At 43.4% G+C, this 19,383-nt stretch overlaps 2 protein-coding genes across 2 annotated transcripts in view; both read right to left on the bottom strand.

The window, feature by feature from the left end:
• Positions 1 to 281: 281 nt before the first annotated feature.
• On the bottom strand, positions 282 to 6,785 carry PSMC3IP (PSMC3 interacting protein). The gene is made up of 8 exons (XM_033169682.1): positions 6,680 to 6,785; positions 5,471 to 5,586; positions 4,316 to 4,405; positions 3,976 to 4,087; positions 3,640 to 3,785; positions 2,998 to 3,051; positions 906 to 965; positions 282 to 725 (listed from the first exon to the last, which is right to left on the bottom strand). Exons 1-8 carry the CDS (start codon positions 6,714 to 6,716, stop codon positions 669 to 671), a joined length of 672 nt encoding a protein of 223 aa, XP_033025573.1. The 5' UTR covers positions 6,717 to 6,785; the 3' UTR covers positions 282 to 668.
• Positions 6,786 to 8,369: 1,584 nt separating this feature from the next.
• The window catches only part of RETREG3 (reticulophagy regulator family member 3), a 14,241-nt gene continuing 3,227 nt past the window's right edge, over positions 8,370 to 19,383 (bottom strand). Inside the window, exons 2-9 of the mRNA XM_033168814.1 lie at positions 17,144 to 17,250; positions 15,541 to 15,571; positions 14,099 to 14,225; positions 13,440 to 13,524; positions 12,974 to 13,111; positions 12,439 to 12,521; positions 11,821 to 11,953; positions 8,370 to 11,131 (exon numbers count right to left, since the gene is read on the bottom strand). Coding sequence (XP_033024705.1) covers positions 10,683 to 11,131; positions 11,821 to 11,953; positions 12,439 to 12,521; positions 12,974 to 13,111; positions 13,440 to 13,524; positions 14,099 to 14,225; positions 15,541 to 15,571; positions 17,144 to 17,250 — 1,153 coding nt within the window. The 3' untranslated portion in view covers positions 8,370 to 10,682. The remainder of the gene's footprint in view (positions 11,132 to 11,820; positions 11,954 to 12,438; positions 12,522 to 12,973; positions 13,112 to 13,439; positions 13,525 to 14,098; positions 14,226 to 15,540; positions 15,572 to 17,143; positions 17,251 to 19,383) is intronic.

Genomic DNA, 19,383 nt, shown 5'->3' with positions numbered 1-19,383 from the left:
TGATCCGGCTCATAGCCGGTAAGCTTTGCCAACCCCCGTTTTAAGCAAACAAATGCTGCTCTGCAAAAAACATTTCTATGGTTAAAATCTCAAAGGAATCTTCCTGAGGTATCTCAACCACATATGTCTATGGCTAAGCCTATATATATATATATATATATATATATATATATATATATATATATATATAATCAGCCACCCCTCCCCCTCCCAATGCATAAATAGTCTAGACGAAACACAATTTCCAGAAAGCAGACAGAAGAAGCATTAAACGCAGAATGCAAAGGAGCTGGGTGGGTTTAATATGCACAACACACCATCTATACAGGATGCAGGCTGGTTACAAACAGAGAAAAATGATACAGCCTTCAGAGTTAATTCAAGTATTTTATTTTGTGTCCCGCACCCCACCCCCAGACAATTTTCTCAAGTGCTTATCAGCAGTCCTGTGTAGTGAGACTAACAGCTTTAAGAACAAAACGGCAATTAGCCTGACATGCCAGGGGAGAGGTGCTGGAACTAAGAAATAATAGTGCAGTAGGCAGGGTCTGCTTATCTCCAATGAACGCAAACGTAGTTTCAAAAATATACAGCAATGTGGAATATGGCGGACTGAAACTTGAGTGCTAAGTAGGTGACAGTTTCATAAAACAGGGAAGCCCTTGGGTTCAGACGGTGGGTAAAGTAACATTGAAATCTTCATCTGTCTCAATGCCAACTTCCTCCTGCACAAAGGACAACACAGACTCCTTAAGATGCAGGGCAGGAAAACAGAAGCATCCTATATCCCACCTCTGTGCAGTAGTTGGACTAATGCATTATGGGAGCTCGCCGAGAAAAGCCTGCTCAACCCACTGTTATGTGGCCATGTCATTCAGTGGCAGGTGGGTTGGGTTTGTACTCACAAAGAATTGCTTCTTGCTTTTGGGGTATCCTTCCAGGATCGCGTCAAGTAGCTCTGTTGCCTGTTGAGAGAGTCAAAACACACACTTGGCTACTTGGCCCTTCAACCAAGACAGAATTATACCACAGTGTTGGTAGACAGAAACAAGTCCTCTTGATGATACAGACAAAGATTACCCCAAAAAAGATGAGCCTAAATATTTCAGGAGCCACGGTTGAGTTTACAAGTTGTAGCTGGGAGGAACAATGGCAGCAAGCTATTCCCTATTTCTCAACCTCTTGGGGAACACCCTCCTCAGAGTATTTAATAGTGCAGAATACAACAGTCTGGTATGATTAGAGAAGGGAAGGACTGGAAAAAACCCAGAAAAAAAAGTTTCAAAAAGTGTGTGAAATATGCAAACTATATCAAACTGTCCCGTCCCCCCAATTTTCCAGAAAAAAACACCTTTGGGGAAAAAAACACAGAAAAAATTGTTTTCTCTCTCTCAATTTTTCTGGGGTTTTTCTAGGCCTTTCCATCTCTAGGTATGATCCTGACTTACCATTCTGGAGACCAGATTCAGAAGTAATGCTGATCTAAACAATGGTTTCGCTCCTGGTAGTGTGGAAGGAGCAGGGAAGGGTCAAATCAGCTGTGATTTTCTAAATGTGCGTCAGCACACTTGCGGGATCATGCTAAACCATGGTTTAGCTTAGTATTATAATGCTGAGCCAATGAGAAATACAAAAGGTCTAAACCTCATATCCATCTTGAAACTTGAAATTCCTGGGCATTCTCTCTTTAAAAACCAGACCCTGTTGTTTTGTTCAGCAGACTACAGTGACTAAACATAGAATTAAGATTTAGCTCAAAATACAAAAGACAGCCAATTAGACTGTCTGCTACAGCGCTCAGCTACTAACCTCAAAGGAGTTATAAGGAAACAAACTGAAGAAAGATTTCATAAGCAAATAACTGTTCACGTGTGTGGGCAAGATCCTTGGCAAGGAAGACATGGTGCAAAACAACATGCAAACCACAGCCCCTCATAGCTCCCACCACAGGTTAGCAAGTGTTCAACGGAAAGCACAATCTCAGGAACATTAAACATAATGAGCTAGAATTTTCGAGAATGCTCATCCTGCAATCCCATTGAACTCATCAGGACCAACAAACAGAATCAAACAGTCAAACTTACAAAGGAGAAACTGATGAAATATTTCAATGACATCTCTCATTACTTCTGGGGTTCCGATCTCTGGAAAGGGCATCTGGAAACTTCTCCCTCCTAACATGCAACCAGATTAAACTGGGCAACAAAGTGGATCTGCATTTGAACATTGTAGGGCCTTGCTTTTTTCGATTTTCCAGACTTGTGTAGCACCTATCACATGTGTATAGCATTTTCTATGCACATCTGGCTGGATGAAGTTACAGAACTAAACAGTTGTTGGCATCCGTCTCTCAAGAGAGGGACAATAGAGTGCACCTCTGGGGATGAAATGAAACTTCTGCATCAGCAACACCAAAGTAACCTGAGCTCATGGGCGTACAACCGTCTTAGGGACTTCACTCTGGATTTGTGTGAGGTTTGCTATTTAGCCTTTTCTTCTCCCGAAGGTATTTCGCAAGGCAGCAGAGGTTTAGGATCAGAGCTTTCCTTCTCCCAGGTGGGCTACCTTCACAGATTGACGAGCCCCATCTGCCCCTCACTTCCCTCTGCAGCACGTGCAGAAACCACCTTCTTGACCGTTGAACCCACTATTGGTTTTGTCCGCTCAATCCGCTGGAACCTGTCTTTGCATGCAGGCGAAGTCCCTAACTCACAGAGAGTTTGAGACCAATTGGCCACTCTTGCCTGTTTTAGCCGGCCAGTTGAAGCCATTCCTGGCATGTGGCCACTGTCGCACGCTGACATCTTCTAAGAGCCACAGGTAAGAGCTGAGTAAAGGGTGGGGACCAAAGGTGGGCAAACTACCCCATTACAACATGTATGGGGTGTTAGGGGAGGGGCAGTACCTCTGATCTAAACAATAGCATAAAAAAATTGCCCATGGGGCTGCGCGCACCACTTATTTTTCCCATCCTATATGAAAAACAAGCCGCCTTACCATTCTCTTCCGGCGACGCCATTCCCTGCAATACAGCTTCTTTTCATTGTAAACCTGCAACAAGCAAAAGGAAAACAATTCTTACAATCAGTCCCCAACAGAATGGCCAGTAACGCAGCCAGCTATGATGTGAGAACCAAAACCACAACAATTGTGTTGGACAGTGTGTGCACAAGCTTTCTGTGTGGGAAAGAATCCCAGAAATGGCAAGCAGCTGTGCTTTTACAGAGGGGACTGTTCACCTTGTGAGTAAGGACATCCATATTACAAAAATTGCTTTCGTGAAATTTTAAACAAGCCCCACAGCTAAAAGGCTCCTAAGAACATGTGCTCACTGGTTGCCTTGATTTGATTAAATGCTAGACAATTCCAGACAAATCAACATTTATCCCCATTTGAATGCTCTAGGTACAGGATGAGTGCTGGGACTGCCCAGATCCCAGGAAGAGTAATAAATAAATAAATGACAGTATGCATTTTGGAGTCCTCCCATCCTTTGGTGTTTGAGGCAAGCTGAAAATTCAGCAGCACTAGGGGCCCTGCGTATGGCTGGCAGAGATTGGCAGGGCACCCAGAAAGAACTATACCTGTCTGGACCGTGCCAGTCTCCACTATTGGCCTCTCCCTTGGCAGCTCCATTACCTTTTCTTTCTCCTCAGGAGTCACATGATTGGCAGCAGATTTAATTCGCTCCAGTTTCTCTGTATAATTGGCACAATCTTTTTTTAACTCTTCAATCTCCTTAACCATCTCTGGGGTTGTCATAGAGCCCTTCAGTTCTTTCAGTTCTGGAATGGAATTGCTAGTTACAACATCTGAGACGGCATCGGTCAGTGGGAAGGACTCTAGGCATTCTGTGTACTATGGCTCAGTTACAAACATTTCACAAAGGCTCCATACTGTTCAAGTGCTCAATCGCACATGCACTCACTCAGCAAAGGCTAGCACAGCAGACGGACTGAACCTGCCTGAACACACCTGACTCCATGTGACGACAGTTCTGTTGGAGGGTCTGTACTTTGCAAGACAGTTCCGAAATCTCATTGTCCAGGCCTTTGAGCTCTGAGTCATTCACACTACCAAAGCGATCCTGCATGACCAAAGACGTGAGGGTTATTAACATAGTAAGACCAATGGGACAGAGGATAAAATTGTTACCATGTCACAAACTCTACTTCCCTGTCCAGCAATTACATTTCACTCATGGAATTTGAATTTCCTATACAGTTGTCTTTGAATATTTTTTTTATAGTTTGCTTCAGTTACTGGTGTGAGCAAATATTTACTTCCCATAGAACTTGAAAGGCATTTCCCTTACCTGATCTGGAAAATATATTTTTTGCTTTCCGTACACTTTCTCTTTGATCTTCCCTTGTTGAGCCAACTGTTCTAGTGCCTTCACTACAGCCTAAAGAAAAAAGAGAAGGAACGGAATGAGAAAAATAATATTCACAAGATATCTGTGAAGTGGACAGACTGATCTTCTGTATGTGCATCTAAGTCTCTTTGTCACGGAACAAAAACTGAAAATTAAAACTTTGAGGACTCCCCTTCCCACAAGATACTTGCACATCAAAGGAGATAAAGGAGTCCAGCATGATATAGGACTTGACAACTCACATTGCTATCTACTAGTAACGGTAAAGGTAAAGGACCCCTGACAGCTAAGTCCAGTCGCAGACGACTCTGCGGCGCTCATCTCACTTTACAGGCCGAGGGAGCCGGCGTTTGTCCGCAGACAGTATTTCCGGGTCATGTGGCCAACATGACTAAGCAGCCTCTTACACAATGGAACACCAAAACCAGAGCAGCGCACGGAAACGCTGTTTACCTTCCCGCCGGAGCGGTACCTATTTATCTACTTGCACTTTTTGGCATGCTTTCAAACTGCTAGGTTGGCAGGAGCTGGGACCGAGCAATGGGAGCTCACCCTGTCGTGGGGATTCAAACTGCCAAACTTCTGATTGGCAAGCCCAAGAGGTTCAGTGGTTTAGACCACAGCGCCACTCGCGTCCCCTTTATCTACTAGTAGCCAGGGAAAAATCAGTAAGCTGTGGAAGTGGGAAGAGCTGTAGAGCCCAATATCCTAGGAAGCAGTGTGAGATTTACTACAGCCAGCCTCCCATGCTGCACCGTTACTGCATTGTATAACATGATGACAAAACTGCTGCTGTAAGCAGACGAGGCTTAGCTGAATTCATAACTTGAGTAGAGAAACAAGTATATGTCTCAGTCAGACAATTACCTTAGGGATGGTTCACACCACTGAATGTCCAGCATTGTGAAGTACAAAATATTTGGCAGATTTGCTTAAAATCAAGACAGTATCAAACTAGGAATACCCAATATAATCTGGGGCTTTTGAAAGGTATAGAGAGTGTGTTTAGCTTTTGAAAGATGTTGTACATGTCTATTTTGCGCTAATGGTGGATGATACAGCTCCCACACCTTCACCTCTAAGATCTTCTCTCACCGTCTTGCCCAGGCCATGCTCTCGTTGTAAGTTGCCAAAGGCATCCTGAGCACTGTGAGGCCGGTTCTGCTCCTGGAGGTAACGTAGCAGGATGGCAGCTGCACCTTCTCCAGCTCCTTTGGAAACAGAAAAAGCGGTGTGAATCAAAGAAAGAGGAGCATGGGGCTGGGGAGAAAAAGCAAAATGGCACTTAAGGCTATTCCATCAAGAGTGCAGAAAGCAGGCCCTTCTATTACCAATGACAGCAACTTGGGAAGAACTGCAATGGGGAAAAATAGGAAGGATCCTCAGTATATAGGAAGAAAAGGTGGTGGTTAACAAACATGTATTGATGCATTCCGCCCCGCCCCCGCCTTTAATGTGTCCATGTGAGTTTTTCTGTTTCTTTGTTGGCAAGTTGCTTTGGGTTGCCCCCAACTAATAATAAACACACACACAGAGGACTGAGGGCTTCCATTCTTGGTTCAGCTCATTCCAAGGGCCTACTTCAGCATCACATGAACAGACCCAGATCCTGCCATGATCACCACCTGAGGCCCTTCTCTGTGCACCCCACTCCTTGAGAGATACAGAGGGTGGCAACACGAGAACAGGGCCTTTTCAGCAGCAGCTCCCCCTTTGCGGGACACTCTCAGTAGGCTTGACTGACGTCATCATCATATATCTTTAGGCGCTGGGTGAAATCGTATATCTTTAGGAGGGTGTTATGCGTTTGCTTTTGTTCCTTTGTTACATATTTCGTTTTCTTTTCTTTTGTTCCTGTTTTATTTATTTACTTATCATTATTATTAGTTGGTAAGGCGCCCTGCGGCCCTCAGATAAAGGACGGCATACAAATGCAATGAATAATAATAATAATAAGAATAATAATAATAAGAATAATAATAACGATAATAATCGCCACGCAGCCTCTGGGGCCTTCCAGAAAACGGGCGAATTGGCGCCTGAAGTAAGGCAAGAAGCAGGTAACAGGTCTCCAGACACACCGTCAGAAGAGGCCCGGATCCGGACTCCGCGGGCGAGGGAGGCCTGCGGCGAGAGGCCCGGCCGTTGCCTAGCAACGCAAAGGACCGGAGGGAGTAGGGAAGGCCCGAGCCGCGGCCTAGAGGCGGCGATATGCACGCACGCACGCACGCTCGCGCTCATTCTCTCCCACCCCCTCCGCCTTCCCCTCGATTCCCCACTTTCTCTCCACCCGCACTGCCTTACCTGCAGCTCCCTCCCGGGTTTTCCCTGCTCCGCTCATCCTGGACACGGCGGAGACCCCCTACCGGAAACACCCGGAAGCGGAAGCTTGCCGCTTAGAGGGCGGGAAGGCGGGTGCAGTGAAAACCATAGAGCTATACCTTTGTATGGATAGGCCCTGCCGGGCTTCCGGGAGCGCGTTCGGGCCAGGAGAGGGAGGGCGCACTGGAAACCACGGAGCTATAATAGTAGATGGATAAGCACAGTGTGGCTTCCGGGCTCGCGGGAGTAAACAAGGAGAAATGTAGTTTTTGAGGGGCAGATGCAGCTGGTGGCCTCGGCAGGAATCGGAGGCGAGGGGGGGGACGACGACACATACCCGCCTGCTCGCAAAAGGGCAGCCACGGAGACAAGGAAGTTCCTGCCTTCCTGTCTGACTTCAGGGAGTTGATGTTACCATTTCAAAAGTTTAGAATGATTTACAAGGCTGGGCTGCACTAATTCCTGTGGTCTTTAATAAATTACAGCAGCATTGGGAAATTATTCTAACTTGCACGAAAGTAACCATTTGATCGATGGCAAGGCGAGGAGAAAGGAATTTGAAGGGTTGTTGTTTTTTATTTTTTTAAAAAACCTTTATTAGCCAGTACTCTTTGCCGCAGTCAGAATGGAAGTGCGGCCAAGACTTATTCCAAAACCTGCCACCTTACTTGTCACAGATGGCACTTCGTTAAACCTTTCCCTGACCTACAAGATTGGACCCTGATTAATGAGTATGAACCCCCTGAATCTGTTTTACTTTGATGTCATACCATTCTATTGATTCATCGTCTGCACTTTTTTATAATGAATATTGTTTTTAATATTGTTCATAGTGTTAAGTACCACCTGGAGATTTAAAAAAAAATGAAGTGGTTTAGAAAGACTTTTAAAATAAATAAATATACCCGTTTTGTGTAGGTTGGCAGAACCAAACAAAACCTATGCTGGACACTTTAAAAGTACTGTGATCATGTAGGAAGGGTGGTGGTCTTGCTGTTCTTTTTTGTGCTGGATATTATGCACCTGTGCAAATTTTCATCATACTTACCTGGCATCACTCCAAACTGAGGCCCGAGTGAAGCCAATCCAACCGTCTTTAGTCCTGGCAAGGTAAGTGGCCCAATAATACTTACTGCTTGATCTGAACCAGGAAAGCCTGCTATTAGCACTCAGTGTGGAGATTTGAAGTTTTGATAGAACAGGATGAATCAGAACAAGTAAGTCTCAACTCACGTTTTAGAAAAATAATGACAACTAAAAAGCATTCCAACCCTATCTGCATATGAGATGGAATGCTAGAAATGCATGAACACCTGATTTGAAAATTCCATCATCTGGAATTTCCTTCCTCTAATCTTGCAGGGGAAGTAATTGAACCATTTTATAGAATAGTATGGAAACCAAACAGGCAACTGCCTGAACATACATGTCTTAAACCCCTAGATAGGGGCAGGGACGCATGCCTTTGCACTTGTAGCTTCAAGGTCTGCTAAGGCTTTCTAAGCATTTTGAAGCCAGGTTCTCAATCACAGGGAGTTGTTCTCTACAGAGCTTTGCACATCTAAAAACGAGTCCATTAGGGACATTAGAGATAGGGCTTGCATGTGTGCCCATGCCCATTGAAGTATCTCTGTATTATAAGTGTAGCACTGAAGAAACAAAGAAACCGGGCTTGTCTCAAATTCTTTATTTTGCTCCAGTTAGGGCAGAAAGAAACACTCAATAAAAACAAAAAAAGTATCATCCCACTACTGATACAGTGGGTAAGGTATGGTTGTTTTATTGCACTAAAATCTTGTTCTAATCCACATAACACAAAACCTAATGAAATAACGTCAGTTTCCCACCTCAAAAGTTATCAGCATCTTATTTTAAAAACTTCTGCAAGATGACAAATTACTCTATAAACTTCCACAATATTGGCTGATTTGTAAACACTAAAAAAGGCAGTTAAACACCATGATATTGCCACACAAATGCTACCAAAACCAAGCTGTTTCAAATATACAAAGCACCACCCTCTTGAGTCTTTTCTGCAAGAATGTCCTATTTAGGCATAAAGCATCTACATCACATTACTGCTTGGCCAAGAAAACAATAGGCAGCGTATCACAGAGGTCTTCAGATGCGAAGTCGGAAAAATATGTAAACGCCTAACTACAGAGCCTGAAAGAGGATGCAAGTTGAGCTGGAACGATGGGAACCTAGAAGGCTAATTGGATATGCAGGTATTCAAGATGGTTCAGTTCAGCAGATTCACAAGTTGTGAAAATAGGCTGGAAACCTTTTAAATAAAAGTAAAAGTAAAAGCACAGCATTTATTCAAGTCTCTCTTCAGTCCACAGAGGGCTATCAGGATGGCTTTGCACCAAGAATAATTACTCCTAAGGTACACTCTTCTAATCTTTTTGTATACAAACCCAAAAAGTCTGGATGTGGTGTTCTAAAAGGGAAGATATAGAGCACCAGGATCACCAACTTACTAGCTGCATCACACAGCTCCACACAGTATGTTCTGTGAAGGTTCTTTGCAGGTCTGAGACACTGCTTAAAACCATACCAGCATAGTTAACAACTTGTGCTGGTTTTACTGAAACAAGGAGAAACAGGTATCGAGGGTCCTGTGAAAATCCACACCAAAAACATTAGCAACATCCAGATGCCATTTGTAAATGGTTTATTCTTGAGGAACACAGCACCATCTTCACAGCAGTGCACACAGTGCAACCAAGATATAGGAATTTGGTACCCTAAATCAGTCGTCGAGCCAATCCAAATTTGGTCTTCAAATACTTTTAGCCAAAACAATGCTGCCGCCATACTGATTTCAGAGATCCACAGAAATGATGATATGGTTTCATTCTGTATTATCAGAGGCTTTTTCTAATGAAATATTCTGAAGCCGTGAACCCCCCTTTTATGCTCTACTTGCAAAACTGCACATATTGTGGGTGAGCAGGCCCTAGGAATCTGGCTTTGCGACTAGTTTTCATCTGTCATCCTATGCTAAAAAAATTCTATAGCAACTATATTGTTTTCTTCAAAAAGAGGGGGCCATCTGAGAGCAAAAAACACCCATGAATTCTGAAGCAGGTGTCAAATGACCAGTGCATGGACACTTCAGACTGACAGACCCTTTGCCACTACAGATTGCAGACTGTTTAGTGAGGAAGCATGTTCATGGTTCCCGCATATGTGCTGGCTTTGGTGACTGACAGAGGGTAACTAGGAGCCAAATCTTTTGTTGCTTCTGCCCAAACCTTTATGGTGCAGGGTGGAGAGCATTTTTAGTGCTGGGAACTTCTCTGAAATAGTTAAGAGTAAAGTGTGTGTGTGTGACTGTTTGCGTGAGTGTCCAACCTACCGAAATATTATTGCCATTATCATGTGCGAAAAGAGCCAAATCAGAGCTCCAGAAGTTCGAAATATATGGATTTGGGGTCATTACGTGCAAATGCTTACTGGGGATAGATAGAGGCTGCTTCCAATATCTTGCAGATGTCAGGGTCCCATACACAAACATAACAGAGGTACACTCAATTGGATCTGAAGATTTCCTTCTTACAATCAACAGCTGGGCACAAGTCACTTCCATCACTCAAGAGATTTTAGAACTTGTTCTTTATCTGGCATTTAAATAAAAGCCAGTTCCTGTTGCCTGACTTCTGTTGCATTAAACAGAAGCTGAGATCTGTCTTCCAAGGCCCATTTTGGAACGTGAACCACAGCAGCGGGACATTTTGGCTTTGAACAAAGAGTGCAACACACAGCAAGCTAGAAAGGTGGAAGGGCATGGCAGGTTCAGCAACAAATATCTTCCGATTCTGCACCAGAGGGGTTTTGTTCTAAAATTCACACTGTCTCCCAAATTTGCCCCAATCAGGCTATACACCAAAGAATGGGGTATTATCCTACTCCTGCACAAGGCTCTTCATCTGTGCTCCATGAGACAGAAGAGCCACAGCAGGGAAGGGAAGACAATTGTTTATTGGCCGCGGGAACTGGATGGATCCATCTGATTCAGCTCTGACTGATCCAGCAGTTCGAAGTCATCTCCTTCAGCATCTGTATCAAGCTCCGAGCTGGAGGTCCGGAGGAAGGCCTTGGCACTTTGCTGCCGTCTGTTGCCAGGCATGGAGCCAGACTGGGAGGCTCCTGACAAGGCCAGCTGGATCATTCCCCTGGTTACAAAGCCAGCCAAGTCATCTGTGAGGTTGTGCATTAATGGCAGGTTACCTAGGATATCTGAAGTCACTTCCTCCCGGTCATGAGAAAGTCGCAGCTCTTCCTGGCCTTGTACACGACAGGCAAGGCTTGGTATGCCTATGCTGGTATCATCTTCATCATCTATCCCTGTCACCTCAGGGTTGATGGAAGGGAAATCTGGAAGATCTCGGGCAAAGGATTCCTCAGGGTCACTGTGGCCATCAAAGTCTATTGAGAGAGAGAATTAGTTTGACGCAAAGTCATTACTCGGTTTCTTCGCCTACCACTAAGCAGTCTAACTTCCTATTGGAAAATAGACAATAATTTCTTTAAAACTATATTGTCTTCCCACAGGGATCTATAATGTTATTGGGGGGGGGAGGAAAAAATTAAGAGTTATGAAACCTATTCCCAAATACTTGACTGAGCTGCATCTTCTGCATGAGAGAGAAAGTTTACAAAGCTTCTGTACTGCAGCAGACCTCAGAATTGAATTTGAGGGACCAAGAACTAACTCTATCTGGATTCTGGCATTCTTAATTGGCAAATGGGTCTTAAAACAATCCGACAGGCAGAAGCCTTTCTGTTAACACCAGAAAGCCCTCAACTGAAGGTGTTGAGGACGGAAAGTTCCCATTTCAAAGAATAAAATTCCAGGTTCTGTCACTTAGTGGACCAGCGTACGCAACTTCTCCCTGCACCAATCTTTGTCTGCTTCATTCAATGTAAACTACAAGCTTTTTAGAGCAGGACCAAGGCAAACCTTCCATATTGTACAGTACCTGGTTGGTCTCACTTTATCCAGGTTCTGATATCTTGCTTTTTTATCCCAACAACCAACAGCTGCAACTGTATGATTAATATACTATTTGGTAGCAACTATGTTCTTTAATAACTTCGATAATAGCGGTCCTCACCTTCAGATCCCTCTGTCAGGGGGGTTTGACCCCGTGAGAGATTAAATGTCCCATTCTCAGTATAGGATACTTCTGCATCAGAGTGCTCCGAATCAGAGATGGCCAGCTCTTTGGCAACTATTGCATCATCCAACTTGAAAAGAAGCAAGTGATAAAAAAAGGATCTAAGCAAGGTAATTTTGGGTTACTGGAGAGCACACATACCTCCAGAATGCCATTCAACCCCACATGGACCCAGAGACGTTCCTCTCAGCAACAGAAATGAGGAACTTGAAAGCCAGGTGCTGTCCTCCAGTTCTTCATTTCCATTCTGGAGGCCTTTACTTCATTTTACAGCCACCCAAGTGTTGCCCAAAAATTGTTTTGCAAAATTAAAAATGCCTAAATCTGCTTCTGAAAGTACGAGATGTAGATGTAATGAGGGAAATCCAATGGCATTATAAAAATAATAATTTCATATTCAAGTTAAGAAGAACAGAGCCAGCAGGAGATGCTTTATTTCAGAAATCAGGCAAGTTTGACCATGTGTAAAAACTCACAGGCCGGCTTGTTGCTTATCCTCCCCCACCCCAATCTTAGCAGCACCCTATTCTTTAACAAGATCCATGCCCTATTTACCGTGGGACAGAAAGCAGCAAGTTCTTCTTCACTGTCGCTCCCATCAGCGCTAGCAGCATGCCGCCTCAGCATCTGGTTTCGCACTGCAGTGAAATCGGAACACAGAACAGCAGTTATAAATGGGAAGGAAGCAACTCTGAATGCCCATAAAGAAGCCAAGCAGAAGAAACAGGTGTGATCCAGAGAGAAGACTTTGGGATTGCAAACCAGAGGCTGCAGAGGGCAAGGAAGAGCGCCCCAAGAGCTAAAATGCTAACTGACCACTGTGCCCTAATTAGGACTGCAACAATTCTGGTCCCATGATAGAAACAGTTCTGACATTCAATTGCTCATCAATTGTGGGAAATGCTCATTCCCTTCCTCCCTTCCCCCCAAACCAACCAAAACTATGGTCAGGGATGCGAGGAACATTCTTAGGTAACTGCTGATTCATTCAGTGTTTTCATCCGATCTTGTCAGGTTCCTCACATCACCAACAAGAAGAGGTAGCAGACAAGAAGTGGGTGAGTTAGTACCAGCCCTGCACAAGACTTACATTGCCTCTCCTTATGTTTAGACATCATGTAGCCATGAACACTGAAGTCCAGCCGCTGCAGAGCTGGCTCCAATTTGGTGTACAGGCGGTGACCCAGCTGGTGGTAAACAGCAAGTGGCCACAGAAGGATGGAAACCACTGCAGGAAGAGAATGATTAGAGGGTTGGTGTTCAATAAACGCTCTCAGAAGGCATTTTGGGATACAATATAATAGAACAGAGATATTGTGTATTATATCATACATAAAGATCTTATCTAAACATATAGATAATGTGTTTGTGGTTTTATTGTTTGCTTTGTAGTTTCTTTTTTTTTCTGTAAACCACTTAATAGACTGTTATGTACGCACGAGTTTGCAATGCAACCGAGTTGGAACAACTCAGAATAACCTCGTTTGCAAATGCTCTGCACTTTCATGTGAAGGGCACTCTGTTGCCCAATCCCCGCCCGGCACACAGATACTCACTTGTTAGATAGGCAAGACAGACACCTGGAATGTACTGGCCCAACACAGCCAAAAATGTGAGGACACCACAGGCCAGAAGGCAGAACTGGAAAACAAAACCCAAAGTTAGTCTCTGCCGAATTAAGAAAAGTGAGCAAAGTGGCTCCTACGGCTCAAGACCATACAGACACACTTTGCCTGCTGCCAGCAAGCTCAATGCTTGGGAACAGAGACCAAAACAGAGGAATTCTGCTTGAGAAGCCTTGCACAAGCGTTAGGAGAAGGGGAGGGAGGAACCTCATAAGCCACAGCTGCCTTTGGACCAAGCCCTGGAGTGATTTTGACAGAATCAGGGCAACATTTCTACTTTGGAATGTAGGTGGAAGTAAGACCAGTCTGATGAAAGCTCCATCTAATAGGATGACTGCAGTATTTTCCATTTTGGCATCCCATTCCTTTTCCCCTTTGTACCTGCCTCTCAATCCTCCAGTTTCCTTCTTTCCCAGTAATGTACACTACAGAGCACTTTGCATACACAGTTACAGACGGATTATACCTCTACATAAATAAAAGAGTAATTCAAACTGCTGCCATTCTTTGTTCTTTGCTCTGGGTAAACCCTCTCCCTTCCCCTCCGACCCATTCCCTGATGGCTAGTACGAATGAGGACTGCTTTTCACCTTGCCCGGATTTTGCCTTTTGAAGCCCAACAGGTTCCTCATGAAGCTGTCTCCTGTGACCCATCCTTCTGCCAAATAGTGACATAGTTCAGGCACACTCAGCAGTCGGGGGTGGACGTAGCCCCAGCTGGAGGGACAACAAAAACGACATCTTACCTTGCTAATAAAATATCAAGAAATGGATGCTACTGCAGTTTTAAAACAGCCCTCTTCTCATTCCACCTCACTGAAGCTGCTCAGGGTTCTTGTTTCACACGCAAGAAATGGACCCTGCATTTGGACTTCACACCCACACTTGCTTAATTTGAGCCCTTTGTAAACCAGCGGCACTCCCAAACACATATCCCACAGACGTAAATGAGATCTTCTCAATTCATTTCAATGGGATACGTGCAGAAGAATTTGTCACTGGAGGCAACCTTCTATAGGGCAGACAAGCCACTCACATGTATTCACAATTACAGTCGTACCTCGGGTTACGTACTTTATTGGTTCTGGGTCGCTGTACGTAACCCGAAACGTACGTAACCCGAAAAATGTGCTTTGCACATGCACGAAGCGTGCAGACCGCTTCTGCACATGCATGGATTGCGCACGCAGCAGGTTACACTTCCGGGTTACGGGAGTTCGTAACCCGAAAAGTACGCAACCCGAAGCGTACGTAACCCGAGGTACGACTATAGGCTGTTTAAAGGGTGTTAATAAGTACTTAAATCTCCATGTCCTTGGCTGTGCACTCGACGAGATTAAAGAGCAGTGAACAGGTTGGATTTCCCCAGCTTTTCTAGGAAAACTGGGGATTCTAAGAACCCAGTGCATGTAGAGTTCAAGGTCTCAGATTTATGTAGCTTGCAGCCTAATCCTAATACAGTGGTACCTAGGTTTACAACCATAATCCGTTCCGGAAGTCCGTTTGTAAACCAAAACAGATTGTAACCCAAGGCGCGCTTTCGCCAATGAGGCCTCCAAAATTTTTTTGTTCGTAATCAAAAATAAAAAAAATAAAAAATGGGTTGTAATCCAAAAAAATGTTGCAAACTGGGAGACGCACTTCCGGGTTTGACATGTTTGTAATCCAAAACGTATGCAAACCAAGGTACCACTGTACAGTAATGGTTTACAGCACAATGCTCTACATGTCAACTCAGAATGAAGTGCTATTCACTGCAATGGGACACAAATTGCAACCTTACTCTGGGACCTACTTTGTAGCAGTAGACTTTCTCCCAAGCAAGCATAGGATTGCAGCCTTAGTTACAAACTAGGAGAAGAGGTAGATAAGCAACAATATTTAGGAGCAAGGGGTTTTTCCTTCCACCCAGCCACTGAAGGGCATTCACTGCCAATAAGGTTTAAATTAACAAAAAGCATTACAGCTAAGCCACACAAGCACATGTAACATGAGACATGCTACAAAGAAAAGGATATTTAATTTTTCATACCTTTCATTGTCTAATTCATCAGGTCTTGCTACTAAAAAATTAAAGACAGATCAGGATTAGTTGTGAGGGAAATGCTTGGGAAAAACTCTTTGCTGCATAATTAAAATACACAATGACTTGAGAATAATGCATAATTGTTTCCCACTGACAGCCTGCAACTGAAAACATCCTGAGCTTAGTATTTTATCCAATTCTGTGCCCCCACTTTTATAAATTCAACTTTATTTATTTATTATGTTTGTAATTTTGTACAAATGCAATTGCACAATTGTAGAAATGGTTTTGTTGCCTTTAGTTTACAAATGAAAACATTTTGTATTTTATTGTACACTGCTGTTGTTTGTGAAGCAAATATATTTAAAAGGTATTAAAAAAATTAAAACACTGCCCCTCAAGATAGCAGCATGATGGGGTGCGGGTGGGCCTAGCAGTCAATTATCTGGTTAGCATGTAATGCTAAACCTGACCATAGCTTAGTGCAAATGTGTGGGTTGCCAGAGAACATATTACTGTCACTTTGCTCTTCCTTCAGTCATTCGTGTAATTTGAAATCAAGCTCGTGGTCTGACACAAAATGTAACTCAAGTTTACCCTTGTTTTACAGCTCATGGATTATCTGGTGGAGACAGACCACAAGCTTGGGTTTGGATGACATACTAAGCCAAACTATGGCTTAGCTCATAGCAGCAGGACTGGAGGAACAAGAAACCACCATCTCCTCTCCAAGGACCTGTGGCCTTGCACTAAACCATGATTTTGCTTAGCATTAAGTGCAACCTGAACTAATGTTCTTTTAGTTCTTATCTAAGATGATAGTTCTCAAAATGCAAGCAGGCTTTCAATTGGGAACAGATTTTTTTTTAATCAAATATTACCTCAGCTCCAGCATATTAGAGACAAAAACCATCAGGTTTCAGTCTTCAATGAAGCTTTTAAAACTACTGCTTTAATTTATTATTCCATCCTTCATGAATACAGTTTTCTATATCATAAACTACTATAGTCAACAAAGACATTTTTTTTACCATGGTTACCTCCCTAAGAAATTATACTATGGTTTTGTTGAATTAACTTGACTGCTTTCAGACTAAAATATAATTTAAGATATACACCAAGATGTTAGTTCAATGCTCAATCTAATGATGCACTAAAGCCTGGACTAAATGTTTCTATAACCAGTAAGAAAAAATACCCCTTTGGAATATGTCTTAACATTGACAAACAAAGGCGTTTTCTGCAGCTAGAGAACAAAAGCAGATCTTTGGAACATCTGAGATCTGGGTAAGCGAACTTGGAAAGCAAAGCCCCTACACATGAACAAGTAGTGAAAATGCAGCAACCTGAAATACAAATCCCCATTTTCCAAATCACCAGTTTCATTATGGTGGAATTGCTCTTCTGCCTCCCACCATCTGAGCAGCCAGGGTGCCTTTTCAACACTATCAACTCCTAAACGTTCATTTCAACTAGGAAGGAGCCCAGTTTACAAGATCCTTGTCAATGACTGTTTTGATTAATGAGATCTGCAATTTCTTGAGTTCAGAAATGGGGGTGGGGGAGGAGACCACAGCTGAATTCAAAGGTCAAGTGGGGGAAAACATACCTCTTATTTCAGGCCATATTTTATTCTTCCACTGATCTAAACACACTATTAGTATCAGGGTGAAAGCAACCAAGAATATCAGATGAAGAGACGTCAGAGCAAAAAACCTGAGGGAAAATAAAGCTAGTCAGTACACAATATTCCTCTAGAAATGTTACCTTAAAAGCAAGAGCTGGTGTTAGGCCATGGAGCAGGAGAAGCCCAAGATAAATAATTATTGCCTTATGATCAGCAGGAAGAGGTTAGAAAACAACAGGCAAGGAATGGAAGGTGTCACAACAGCTCTTTGGAGTACCGTATATATTTCCATTAGGGTTAATAATGTGTGTGAGAGAGGATTTTGCGTGTGAGACCTCGGATATCCACCAGATATCATTCTGTTTCTGATCAATGATCTGAAAACTGATCATTTTAGCTATTCACTCTGCCAATCAAGAAGGAAACTGACATTTATGGCAGCTGTAGCTTATTTATTATCATTGTATTGAAATCTTAAGTATATGGGTTGCTATGGACAGGAACCAGTTTACAATGGCTTGCACCTTCTGGCAAGACAATGTTTAAAGAGACAAAGATCAAGGGGAGAAAAAAATGTTCAGCATCAAATGTCAGGAGTTTGCAGACAAGCGGGAGAAACCTTAAAATTGCCTATGGACCACAGAAAGAGGGTGTGTGTGTGTGTGTGTGTGTGTATTCTCCTCATGTTATTCTTATTTATCTCTTAAGAGTTATTATAAACAAATGAGTATCTATCAACATATCAGGCATTTAGAGAGTATTCGCCAGTGGTCACTTTCCACTCAATTATAACCAGAAGCAAAATCTGCAGTGCTGCAAAGCTTATTTAACATCAATCTACAACTGTAAGCTGTGAATAAGAGTTACACAGCTTTCTACAGTACATTGATACCCCGGGTTACATACTTAATCCGTTCCGGGTTACAGTACGTAATCCGAAAAGGATGTAACCCGAACAATTCGGTCTGCGCACCGAAAAAACTGCGAAAAACGCTCTGCGCATGTGCAAATTGCGCACGCGTCAGGTTGCACTTCTGGGTTAGCAGAGTTTGCAACCCGAAAAGTACGCAACCCGAAGCGTACGTAACCCGAGGTACGACTGTATAGTCAAAATTATTTTTACCATAAATGTAAACATGTAAATAACCTTGTATCCATGCATACAAAGAATGATTACACTTTTTCAAATTGAAACACTCAGCAGCCAACACAAGATCCTTGTCATTATGTTTCAACATAGACATGCATTACTGTGGATTTTACATTCTTAATATTTCTGGTAAGCTAGGCCTGAGCCTTGTTGAATGGCTGCAGTCTGTTAAATCTGGCAAGAGAGATACTCAGTGAATGCCAAGAAGCCTGTTAAGTCAGTGAGAGGCAGAACCACTCAGCACTGACACACAAAATGACATGTGAGCTCAGAGGTTCTGTTTTTTTCAGAAAATTTGAAGACTTGCTTGTTCCCTCACTGAATAAGAGCTGTGTGCTTTCTTCTCTGCAATGATTAGTCAAATATAATCAGTATTGTTGGGAAGAAGCTGCAACCACCCAAATTAGAGACAGATGGCTATATTCAATCATTTAATGAGAACCAGCCCTTGGGAGAAAGTGGGCTACCAAGCCATTTGTAGAACTAATGATATAAATGATCAATCCGAGGCATTTAATAAGGGGCTCTACAATGAGACCCAATTACACACCAGTACTTAGCAAGTACTGGGCGCGGGTGGCGCTGTGGGTTAAACCACAGAGCGTAGGGCTTGCTGATCACAAGGTCAGCGGTTCGAATCCCCGTGACGGGGTGAGCTCCCGTTGCTCGGTCCCTGCTCCTGCCCACCTAGCAGTTTGAAAGCACATCAAAGTGCAAGTAGATAAATAGGTACCGCTCTGGCGGGAAGGTAAACGGCGTTTCTGTGCGCTGCTCTGGTTCGCCAGAAGCGGCTTAGTCATGCTGGCCACATGACCAGAAGCTGTATGTCGGCTCCCTCGGCCAGTAAAGCAAGATGAGCGCTGCAACCCGAGTCAGACACGACTGGATCTAATGGTCAGGGGTCCCTTTACCTTTACCTTTACTTAGCAAGAAGATACACAGAAGACCTCAGGCTCCTATCAAGAACAATGCTAATCTTTCTTTGGTGTCCTACCTATGGCATCAACACACTTCAGGTCTGTTTTCCAGAATACAAATTACTTGGCTGATAAATACAACCAAAGGAAATGTG

The sequence above is a fragment of the Lacerta agilis genome, chromosome 14, assembly GCF_009819535.1.
Source record: "Lacerta agilis isolate rLacAgi1 chromosome 14, rLacAgi1.pri, whole genome shotgun sequence".
In the NCBI taxonomy this organism is placed as follows: Eukaryota; Metazoa; Chordata; class Lepidosauria; order Squamata; family Lacertidae; genus Lacerta; species Lacerta agilis.
Note: the sequence above shows the minus strand (reverse complement) of the source record. Positions and strands in the feature narration are given on the sequence as shown.